At 36.9% G+C, this 12,637-nt stretch overlaps 2 protein-coding genes across 2 annotated transcripts in view; both read right to left on the reverse strand.

Moving 5' to 3' along the window:
- Nucleotides 1-11,608, reverse strand: part of LOC129425468 (SH3 and multiple ankyrin repeat domains protein 1) — a 36,079-nt gene extending 24,471 nt beyond the window's left edge. Inside the window, exons 1-9 of the mRNA XM_055181429.2 lie at nt 11,145-11,608; nt 8,969-9,172; nt 6,942-7,013; nt 6,697-6,805; nt 6,434-6,585; nt 6,130-6,297; nt 1,645-1,761; nt 1,380-1,457; nt 1,048-1,114 (exon numbers count right to left, since the gene is read on the reverse strand). Of these exons, the coding sequence (XP_055037404.2) occupies nt 1,048-1,114; nt 1,380-1,457; nt 1,645-1,761; nt 6,130-6,297; nt 6,434-6,585; nt 6,697-6,805; nt 6,942-7,013; nt 8,969-9,172; nt 11,145-11,591 (1,414 nt within the window). The 5' untranslated portion in view covers nt 11,592-11,608. The remainder of the gene's footprint in view (nt 1-1,047; nt 1,115-1,379; nt 1,458-1,644; nt 1,762-6,129; nt 6,298-6,433; nt 6,586-6,696; nt 6,806-6,941; nt 7,014-8,968; nt 9,173-11,144) is intronic.
- Nucleotides 1-12,637, reverse strand: part of LOC129425815 (immunoglobulin kappa light chain-like) — a 688,217-nt gene that overhangs the window by 125,849 nt on the left and 549,731 nt on the right. The gene's annotated exons all lie outside the window — the stretch shown is intronic.

The following is a 12,637-nucleotide window of genomic DNA, read 5'->3' on the forward strand; positions in this document are numbered from 1 at the left end:
TCTGTTAAGGATGAATGCACTTTTTGGGCTTGAACGTCATGGGCGCTGTTTTCTATAAAGCTTGGAAGATATTTTCTAAAATATCTCAAATTGTGTGTTCGTCTGAAAGATGAAGGACAAATGTATCTCAGATAGCTTGAGAATAAGTAAATTGTGGGGTTTATTTTTAATTTTTAGCTGAACTATCCTCTCAGTTATGTGTTTAGAGCAAGCGTGCCGCACAAGCCCTGAAAAGTGAAGCCAAAACGTCTCGATCGCCCCCCAGTGACCGGTCCCAGTATAGGTCATAAAGCCCGCCTCCCCATGTTATTCAATGGGACTTGAGACCAACTAAAAAAATTAATTACACTTCAATTATCTTTGTTCCGAAGCTGGTTTCTGTCATTTATTGTATTTTTTATCACGCTGATGTTTATTCAAATGTTTGTTTTTAAAATAGGTTTGTGTTTAGTTAGTTATTTAATGATATAAAAACGGTGGTGTAACGTCATGATTGACAGTTGTGATATCGTGTGATATGCGCATTCTACGAGAGCGAGGGCGGGGTTTTCACTTCGCGCCTTCCCTTCCTGCTCACTACTGTGCATGACTGGTCCCGAAATCGCTATTGTGCAGACTCAAGACCCAAGATGTCAGCGCCATATCGGGCAACTGGCGGCTTCACTTTTCACCAATGGAAGAGAGCAAACAGGCGTCGTCCATCTTTTTTACAGTCTATGGTTTAGAGTGACATAAGCAGACATTTAAATTTGCTCAAGTTAAAGGCACAATATGTAATATTTTTGTAAATAAACTTGCATCATTGTTTACTTTGGGATTTGTACATTTTGCATATCGTACTAAAACACACACACCAAAGAAAATGTAAAAACATGAATCTGATAATAGGTGCTCTTTAAGCTTCGCCTTGATATTGTTTTAAAAATGTGACCTCTAGTGGTGAAAACATATACATGCGCCCTTTAGATTGAAAAGATTAGACAAGCAGATTCCTCCCAAAATCTGCACATCCCAAAATAAAACTTCTTTTTAGAGAAACGCACTTACCAACATCAGCATCGTTGTGATTTTTGATGATTTCTCCAAGTTCAAAATTTCCAGACATCACAGCAACCTGCAACAACAGCCATATGAGGTTTTCTGCAACACAGTAATCTTTAATTTAAGGACTTGAGGACAGTCTTTGTGATCTAGATTTAAAACAACTACAGTAGTCAAATGACATAATACAAATAATTAATGTCAAAATGACCCTCCCCTTAAACATGTCTTAACTATTTTGCAATTGTGTATCAGTGCACTTAATGTACATTCTCCTTGTTTTTGATATTTTGCATTTATAATAAGATGTCACTTTGGCTAAAATTGCAAACACGTACCTGGAAGGGGGTTTGTCCATGCTTGTTCTTTATCTCCTTATTGGCTCCTCGGTAAAGGAGGACCCTCATGCAACTCTCCTGATTGGACAAAAGACAGCAAAAGATTTATGGCAACATTTCCTCACCATCAGTCAAGCCTTACCATAAAACTAAGCAGAACTAAAGACAAAGCAAATAATGAAACTAGATTTTCTGACTAAACAAACCCAAAAGAGTTTATACCAATGTCAGCGTGCCCTTGACAGTCTGATATAAATGTTCTTACCTTGTTATAAAGTGCACATATATGAAGGGCAGTGTTCCCTGATGCATTCTGGGAAGTGGTGTCAGCTCCGTAAAACAGAAGATGCTCTAAGTGTTGGGCAAAACCGTGTTGGCACGCCTGTAGTGAAAGAAACAAAGGTTACAAGATGGTGTTAGAAAAACTGAACGCTTAAAGAACTAAAATTACAAGCGAACAACTAGAAGATGATGAATAAAGATGGTGATAAAGGTACACACATAGAGAACTTGATGCATCCCAAAGTTGAAGTCCAGGGTTTGGAGAGAATGGTGTAACTTTAGTAGATTTTAGGTTAAAATATCTCTTGATCATTGTGTTTATGTGTAGAAACTATCTAGTATCAAATCTCTCTAATTGAATTCAGAAGACGGTTTATAATCTTGAGGATCTGTAGGAGTCTATCGTGGTCAGGTGTGTGGGTACACCTGACAGTGTGGTGGTTGTGATTTGGGAAATATATACTGTAGATATTGTTTTGCATATAAACTTATAAAAGGAAACTTGTACCCAACACCAGACAACAAACCAACAGTAGAAGTCAATGAATGAGATGAGAGATGATAGATGAGTACCTGTGAACTTCAACCTCTCCAAACGCCTCTTCATGTCTGATCTATGGAGAGAGACAGAGACACACATAGACGGGTGGCTATGGACAGGGTGTCTTGATAGAGTTTATTTAAAGACACCTAGACGTGGAGACGTTCGGCTGGTCATCAGTGATCCAATGGTTAAAAATTCTGTTCATCCCTTTCAAAAAGAAATCAGCTAATAACACAATTTGATGGTTTATCATCTTGACTACCATTCAGTGGACTCTAGCTAATCTGGTTAAGTTGACCATCAGGTAGGGACTGGTAGATTTGCTTTCACCAACACATTTTTATGTTTATATAACAATCTCACATTAAACATGTAGATTAAACTACAGACCAGAGCTTTCCAAATGGGGGTGAGAATTCCAAAAAAGGTGGTACCTCCACAAAGGTGCAGGCACCTTACACGAAAACGATGGCTGATAAACTGAATGTAATTTATTCCCTATGAAAAGTCGCGAAGGGGTTGTGTGAGGTGCCGGCCACCTGGGGATGTGTAATTTATGGATCCGTTTTGTTCATTGAATTCATTAAAAAGTGTGAACTTGGGACTACATTGTATGCGATACACGGACCAAAAGTGATGCATTTTAGTGTATTCCAATCAAAACACTGTGCGAGGTGAAAATTATTAATCATTTTTGTTTATCTTCATCAGTAACACTTGAATCCTTTAAAAAACGATTAATTACTGATAAGTAATACATTATTAATTTACTATGCACTGGAAAAAAATGTTTCATTGAATTTAATAAATTTTTTTAAGGTAAGTGGTTGCAATCAATTTATTTAAGCTACATTTAAACAAAAGTTTTATATTTAATTTTACTTTACTAATCTTTTTTGTTTAAATGTAGCTTAAATAAATTGATTGCAACCACTTACCTTAAAAAATTTAATTAAATTCAATGAATCATTTCTTTTAGTGTGTATACATTATTATTTTAATCTGGTCTGCATGTTCTCTACAAAAAATATTGACAGTTTCTTCATATATGCATACTGTAGCTGTTTATAGTTTCATTCATTTGCATTTATTTATTTATTTATTCCACAATGTTGAATATTGAAGCCTCCTGCACTATAATGAGTTTTTCTCCCATGTTGCCACGTATTAACGATTAAATTAAAACTTCATTACGACTGCCACTGGGGGCGAACTCAGACAGTTCTTATGTCGTGTACAGTGGAAAGGTGACGCATACGAAATCGCATACTGTGACAGTAGGTACTGAATTAAATGAAGTATGATGACTTTACATCGACTTTATAGTATAAATATGGATAGTATGAATTAATTCAGATGTACTAAATCCGCCATTCTTCATTGGATAACTTCTCTCCTAGGGGCTACTGTTTTTGTAATAATAAGAATATGAACATACAACTCGCCTCACCTACAGCTTTTCGTACCTTGAGCACGAATGTCTTTTTCGTGTCACCCACACAAATTTCTATAAATAGTTTTTCGCGTCCTTGGCATGACTTTATTTTTTATTTTTTTATGTATTGTTTTCTAATTTTTTCCCATTTTTAAATCATTGTCGCTTGGGGTTGGGGTTAGATCTGGGGTTTGGGTTAGGATGTACTTTTATGTATTGGTTTCTACATGTTTTTTTCCGCTTTTAAAACTATTCCTGGTCATAGTTTGGGTTTGGATTAAAAACTCTAAAAATGTAACAGAAAGCGATTCTAACCCCAACCCCACGCGACAATGGTAAGAAAATTAGAAGAAAAAAATGGAAGAAAACAATACATAAAATACCAAAAAAAAAGGTTGTGCCACGGACACGAAAAACTATTTATAGAAATTTGACACAAAAAAGACATTTGTGCTCAAGGCACGAAAAAAAGCTGAATTTTGTGCCATGGACGCAAATAAATTAATCAGATTTTTTATGACAATAACACGACTTTCAGTGAGATCAGTTTGACAACTTGCCTCGCCTAGTGCTTTTCGCCTACTATATAGTTTGGAAGTAGGCAGTTTCGACGCAGCCATAGAGTTTTGCGAGGGTTACACGAAAGTCCCTTTAAAGAAGTTGCACCACTATGCACCCATGTTCAACCCATCCTCACCCCATGTCGTCAATATTTGACGACACTTGACCATTCGTCAATATGTGACGGGGAGGGTATACCTTTCACGTCATTTTTTGACGAACTGGGGACTTCAATACTATTACGTCCGTTGCATGCTCTTTCCTATTTTCTTACCATTTTCGCGTCGGTTTAGGGTTAGATTTACATAATGACATCCCTACCCAAACCTAAATCTAACCCCAACGCCAGGTGACAACTGTTTAATTTCGCGTACACTGTTTAATTTTGCGTAATCTAACCCTAAACCGACGCGAAAATGGTAAGAAAATAGGAAAGAGAATGCAACGGACGTAATAGTATTGAAGTCCCCAGTTCGTCAAAAAATGACGAAAGGTATACCCTCCCCGTCACATATTGACGAATGGTCAAGTGTCGTCAAAATATTGACGACATGGGGTGAGGATGTGTTGCCATGTTCAGTGTTGGGGGTAACGCATTACAAGTAACGCAAATTACGTAATAATATTACTTTTTTTTAATGCATTACTTTATAAATGTACACATAAATATTTGAGTTACTTTTTTTAAATAGCAATGCGACTTAACTTTCAGTTTAATTAATTCAATTTAAAAATAAAATAATGTACTGAATTAAACCGAACATATTAACGTAGACTTGCGCACTCTGTGCACCTAAGCGGGATTAGTTTGAGTCAGAAACGGAGATGGCAGGCCAGAGCTTGACATTTTTGCGATCATAAATTATTAAACTGAATTAAACTGAACATATTAACGTAGACTTGCACACTCTGTGCACCTAAGTGGGATTAGTTTCAGAAACGGAGATGGCAGGCCAGAGCTTGACATTTTTGCGATCATAAATTATTAAACTGAATTAAACTGAACATATTAACGTAGACTTGCGCACTCTGTGCACCTAAGTGGGATTAGTTTCAGAAACGGAGATGGCAGGCCAGAGCTTGACATTTTTGCGATCATAAAAAACACCTGCAAGGCTTGAAAGAGATCAAGCCTCAGCCAAGTAAGAAAAAGTAACGCAAAAGTAACTTAAAAGTAACATAAGCATTAAAAGTGAAAAGTAACTAAGTAATGCAATTAGTTACTTTTTTGGGGAGTAACTTAATATTGTAATGCATTACTTTTTAAAGTAACTTTCCCCAACACAAGACTAAAGTCATATCTGCTTGAATGGTGAAAGACTCATATCTCTGTAACTGTGTGATAAAATTGCAATTAAACCACATATTTCTGACTAAAAATTAAACATGATATCAACTGCACCATGAATTTTGTTTCATAAGCTGAAACACATTAATTCTGTCTGGAGAATCACAAAGAGCTATGATGGTGAAAAGGACATGAAGAGATAGATTATGAGAAATGAAGTGCGAAAGAAAAGACGCTGCTGATCATGAGTGAGAAATAATGAACAGCAAAACAGAAGAAAAGTGATGTCTGAACTGTAATGGGTTAAGCTCAGACCTAATACACATAGATGAACACACAATACTGCTAATACACTTGCTGACCAGAGTCACAAAATAACTATAAAATAAACATGCTACTGAAACTGTCAGACAACTAAAGATCTGATCTATCTGATCTGATTCAGCTGTGGGTTTAGTATCTCTGCACACCAGCCAATCATTTTAAATGTATTCTAGCAGCGCATTTTATGTTATGAAATCTCATGCATTATTTAAAGCTAATTTTGATTTGATGTTATGGTAACATGATACACACACACGCACACACACACACACACACACACACACACACACACACACACACACACACACACACACACCTGGTGTGATTCATCCCAACCGTTTTCATCTCTGACTCCCAGCTGTGCTCTATAATACAGCAGAGTTTCACAACAGGATGTGTCGCCCCCTGTCAGCACCGAGTGGTAGAGCGGCGTCAGACCACAGCGATCCCTGTAGTCTGGAGAAGCTCCCATAGACAGCAGAGCCTGATTGACAAACAAATATGATTTACAAACCAACCCTGTTCTGTCCATTAAAATGACTTGTACTTTTGGCCTTACATTATACATCTCCATGTCATGTAAATGAATAGCATTTGTACATCTTGCTGTGTTTTTGTACCAAAAGCGCAGATTGGTTGTGTGCTCTGACTGCTTTATGCGGGGGTGTGAGTCCATCTCTAGACCGGAAATCCATATGAGCTCCATTCAGTACCAGAATCTGAATCCCCTCCACACTCAGACTCCCCTGAACCGCAAGGGTTAACGGAGACTCTGGAGAAACAAAGAATCATAAAGTCAGACTTCACTGAACTGTAAGGGTTAAAAGAGACTCGAATGACCCGCTTAAACCATTTACTGTATATTAGAGTAATACAGACTCACCTCCGGTCTCAGTGTCATGGTAGTTTGGATCCAGTCCTTTCTCCAGGGCTTTAGTCATCTTCTCGACTGCTCCACTGTGAACATAATCCATAAACTTCTTCAGATTGGCCTGCAGAGGGAGACAAACACAAACACTTTACTCGCTGTGTGTGCAATATACTCAACGTTCATCTACTTCAACACTGTCATATTTTACAGACTGATGTCTATCACCTGCTGTACTGTATGTGTGTGCGTGTTCATACCTTAGTATGGAGTTTGGTCAGCTGTTTTTCATCAAGATTTGTCTGTTTGTAAACTCGTGTCTTGTATCGGAACTGTGATTTAAAGATGCAGGAAAAAGAAAGATGCATAAAGAAATTAATCAAAAAGCTCATTACTTGTATGTAGGCTAACATTAAAGGGACACTCCAATATTTATTTTAAATATTCAAATTTTCCAGCTCCCCTAGAGTGAAACATTTGATTTTTACCGTTTTGAATTCATTCAGCTGATCTCCGGGTCTGGCGGTAGCACTTTTAGCATTGCTTGGCATAATCCATTGAATCTGATTAGACCATGAGCATTGCTCTAAAAAATAACTAAAGAATTTCAATATTTTTCCTATTTAAAACTTGACTCTTCTGTAGTAACATCGTAATACATCGATTTTCTAGGCTTGTTAGGCTAAGAACTATATTCTTATTTTGACATAATAATCAAGGACTTTGCCGCTGTAACATGGCTGCAGCAGGTGCAATGATATTACGCACTGCCTGAAAATAGTCACCTTAGTAACTTTCAATAGCAGGGGACTATTTTCAGGTACTGCGTAATATCATTTTCTAGGCCATATCTGCCTAGAAAATCGCAACTTTTAATTTTCTGTCGGTCTAAGTACACAATGTAACTACAGAAGAGTCAAGTTTTAAATAGGAAAAGTATTGAAACTCTTTAGTTATTTTTAGAGCGATGCTAATGGTCTAATCAGATTCAATGGATTGTGCTAAGCTATGCTAAAAGTGCTAGCGCCAGACCCGGAGATTGGCTAAATTGATTCCAAAACTGTAAAAATGAAACTTTAGTTTAACTTTAGGGGAGCTGGAAAATGAGCCTATTTTCAAAAAAGTGGAGTGTCCCTTTAAATTGGATTTAAATGGCCCAAAACTGGTGTAGAATAATGTTTAAATTATTGATATGCTGAAGTAAAAAAAATCTATATTCTTTAATATCATGATGTAATCTGAAGAGGTCATCACCTGCCATATATGTGTGATCAGGACTTGACATTCACTTTTTTCCTCACCAGCCAAAGTGGCTAGTTGTTGTCCCAAGTTACATGCCACTCAGCATTTTCACTGGCCACAATTTTGTTGTAAGTAAAATACATTTTATGATTAAACTTGGCATCCTAAAATGACTTTAAGAGTAGATGTACTTGATTTAGCTAGATTAGATTTTAAACCCTTAAAATGCAGATTGACCACCCAAATTAAGACAACATTTATTAGCTGGAATATACCAGGTATATCAGTACAGCACACAATTTAAATCTTTTCAATAACTTCCATGCAATTCTTTAATCTTTCCCGAAGTGTGTATGCACTCAGACTGCGTTCCATGCATTTGCAAAATCTTCTCTATGATAAATGAAAGCAGCGCGGACGTGTCCGCACGCGAGACAGGCGCAGAAAAAAAACTCAACCCCTACTGCAGTCCTGCCTACCTTGCGCTGGATGCAGGGAGTGCTCATGGGAGTTGTAGTTTCCCAGTGTCGTATTACGCATTGTTTGGCATTTCGCATAACTTTTAAGAAAACTACAATAAAAAATTCAACCTGCCAAAGTGGCTAGTGGGATTGGCTGTCTTACCCGCCACAGCCGAAATCTACCCGCATTTGGCTGGTTGATGGGTGTTAATGTCTAGCTCTGTGTGTGATTATATACTTTTTGGTCCATTTAAGTAATTATTTTTTCTAATGTTTATATTTTAATTCTTTTTATAATGTGGTACTCATTGTCATGGATCACAACATGTTACAGGCCATAATAACAATTTAATATTTTCTGTTAGAAGTGTCTAATAAATCATGATTTCCTGTTGGATAAATAGACCAGAGTAAAAAACCTGGTTGGCCAATTCTTTTAAAGTTTTTGAACGTTTGATAAAAACCAAATAAAACTGCATCAGTTAAAGCACACAGATTTTAGGTTAGGAGGTTTAGAAATATTTTGGGTGATGTATTACAGAATAATTCTGAGTGTTTGAGGGCAGTCTGTGATGTTAAATCACCTCCAGATAGGGCACACCCTTCTCCAGAGACTGTGAGAATTCACCCAGCAAACGCTCTTCCTCCAGAAACTTGGCATCCCTTCCGTCTCCAGCTGGCTGGAAAAGGCCGTAATTGTAAACGTCCCACAACGACTCGCTGAGAGAACAAATAATCTGTTGCTTTGCACTCCAAACAGTGGATTCGGGATCAAAGCGCAAACACTTCTACAGATGGCCAGAGAGAAAACAGAGGATTTACGAGGAATAGACTGAACTGCTTCCGAGTCAAAATTGAGAAATACTGCCAAATGTAATCTTTTATCAATCTTCAAAATAAGGAAAATGAGACAATAGAAGTCTTAAAGCAAATATATCCTTCAAAACTACAATAATTAAATATGAATATGTATACTAACATATTGTACATAAGTAAATGCATCAGCTAACACAAACTAACAATGAGCAATATCGTTTTTCAGCATTTATTAACTCTTTCCCCACCAGCATTTTGTTTTTAGTTGCCAGCCAGTGCCAGCAATTTGTATGATTTTCACAAAAGTTTATTGCCCTACAGAAGTTGTTCTTCAAATATATAAACATATCAAATGAAAGAACAGGAAAAAAGTTTCATCCTATCTTTATTTGTTTTCATTTATCACCTCTCAAATATGGGTAGTTTTTTTTTAAATAGAGATAATTGCATTTTTGTAAATGACTTTTGTTAAAGATCAGATTCAGAGTGATGATCAAAACATACAAAGTTTTACTGCTTTTGGATCAGTAGCAGTTTCAGTGTTTTATAAGTTGGGTAAGAGAGCCACCTAGTGGATAATAGTGGAAATATACAGTACTGTGCAAAAGTCTTAGGCCACCTTGTTGTTTTAGAAGTTTTTATGTCCATCCATATAAATTTTTCAACTTATTTTATCTCTTTTGCTGGCAGCACGAAAAGAAGACTTTTTAAGTTGCCAGCCAGCGCAAGCATTTTTCATGATTTTCACAAAAGTTTAAAGACGCAGTGTGTACGTTTTAGAAGGATCTCTTGACAGAAATGCTAAATAATATAAAAAACAATATTATCAGGGGTGTATAATGACCTTTCATAATGAACTGTTATCTTAGAATGAGACGTTTTTATCTACATACACCGAGGGTCCCCTTACATGGAAAACGCCATTTTGTGCCGCCATGTTGCCCTTAATGGACAAACTTTTTTACTAAGTTGTCTCCAACGATGACATGTTTGTCCGGTGCCGGCTACCATAGCTTTTCTTAGCTGTTGGTTGCAGTTCGCAACCTCACCACTAGATGCCACTTAAATTTACACAATGCACCTTTAATGCCTTTCAGAAAAGACCCTCTGCTTTCAAAAAAAAAAAGTTTCATTCTACCTTCATTAGTTCTCTTGTAATCACCTCTCAGATATGGGTAGGTTTCTTCAAAACACCAAATCTTGAGCAAAAAGCTGAGATAATCGCATTTTTGTGAGGACTTTTGATAGAGATCAGATTCAGCGCAATCCTCAAAGCATACACGGAGTTCTCTCACGTGAGGCATTACTTCCGCCTGGTGGATAATAGCGGTATTGCGGAAAACCGGAAATACTCATCATTGGCAGGGAAGCGTTTTTTCATAATTGACTAGTAAACTTGTCAATGGCGTTGAAAGAGTTATTAAGATACAAACAGAAAATACAGGATATATTTACAAGTAATAAAAAAATAAATGTTCAGGACTAAATGTCTTCCTGCCGCCTAAACACATCTTAAGCGTTTTTGAGCAGAATGATCAAAATCATTTTTAATACACATTTCCGGTATTGTCTGGATGTATTCTAATAAAGAGACTGAGAAACAATTATATATTATCATTATAACATTGCAAAAAAAAAATCTAATTGTGGCATTGTGGCCTAAGACTTGTGCACAGTACTGTAGATTACCATAAAAACTAGTCAGGCAAGTGTTTTCTCTTAATTGAGGAAATAACTTATTAATGGCAGGGAAAGAGTTGAATATCAACTTACTTTGTCTTTTCTCTTTTCAAATTCTAAGAAATAATAAAAAATCCATACAAGAGAAGAGAGTCAATTGATATAGTATAGCTTGGATATTTTAATCTTGGAGAAATGTTTAAGTTCATATTCTATTTGTCAGATCTGAGTATCTCTCGAGTAAATCAACAGAAATATACAGACCGTTTGTTTGATATCAGGTATGCCAATGCGAAACACAATAACGGCGAGGTGTGAGTCTTCTACAGGCGCGACTGCAGTCATACTCCTCTCCATGACACGCCTCCGAGCCTGCTGATTGGTCAGGACCGGGTGATACATCGGCTGATTGGTCGTTTGATGATACAAAGTCGGCTGACTGGGTAAATGAGGAATTCCTCTTTGGGCTGAATTGACTGCCCTCGGCTGCCTCTCTCCTCGCTGCCAGCCAATCACAACGGCCGCTGGCTTGGACCCATCTGATTTGCGTCCACCCCGGTTGTCGACCAGATCTATCAGGCCGTTTTGTGTTCCTCTTCTTAATCTCTCCTCTTCATCTTCTTCATCCTCACCATCTTTGTCCTCCATGCTGCCAAAGAAACGCTTGCTATTTCCCAGCATCCTCTGCTGTGCAGGGTCAGCAAGCAGCATTGATGATGTGGTGTGGGGTCATTGTGCTTCTGGACATCACATGTTGGTCAGATGGACTGAAAAGAAAATGATAAGAAAGAGTAAATATTATAAAAGAGCTAGATAAAAGGAAAAATGTGTTTCTATTTGTTATAGAAGTGGGACTGATGGTAGCATTTATACAAAATGATCAAATGTACGTATATCTCCTAGTGCTTTGGATAAGCATCTGCTAAATGTGTAAATGACCTATTTTAATTGAAGTTAGTTTAATCTTTTCTAAAATTACAATTGATGAGCTCATATATCAAGAACAAAACGTCTGTAATGTTGTATAACTGTATAGGCTACAGTAAATACAGTACACCAGTTAACAGGTTTATTTACCAACACAAACCTGGTTACAGTTTACAGGATAAACATTTCTTCGGTTTTAGATTTAAAACAGGAAATTTTAAAGCGAAAGATGAATTTTTTTCAATGGTGAGCTTTACATCTATGCTTTATATGAAAAGAATTTCCTTCCTTTATGCAAATGAGGAATGACACAATGTAGCATCTACCAATAAAAGAGCAGCTCACGTGAAAAACTACCTGATGCAATGAATGCCACCACTGAATAAAAACACCAAAGCACACAGATAAACCAATAAATCTTAATAATAAATAAACCACAACAGAAATGTAGACATGTTTTTTTCTAATTACATACAGTAAATACAACACGATTTAATAAGATATTAACAGAATGCAATCCAAATCACAATTTAAACACTTAACTGTGCGTTGTGACATTATTACACATTGTTTTAAAGGAATGGGTCACCCAGAGAAGATGATAAATGATAATAATGGCAAGCACACAGTTGATGGTACTCATTGACTTCCATCATATTTGTTTTTCCTACTATGGAGGTCAATGGGTACTGCAGCGGCAGTTACCATCATATTTTGTGTTTAACATGAGGGGGAGAAATGATGCCAGAATTTGTATTTTTGGGTCCCAAGTGTACTCTGGTTCAAAATAAACTCATGCACTCCACCCACACAGCGAAATAATGTCGCTT

The sequence above is a fragment of the Misgurnus anguillicaudatus genome, chromosome 25, assembly GCF_027580225.2.
Source record: "Misgurnus anguillicaudatus chromosome 25, ASM2758022v2, whole genome shotgun sequence".
Lineage (NCBI taxonomy): Eukaryota > Metazoa > Chordata > Actinopteri > Cypriniformes > Cobitidae > Misgurnus > Misgurnus anguillicaudatus.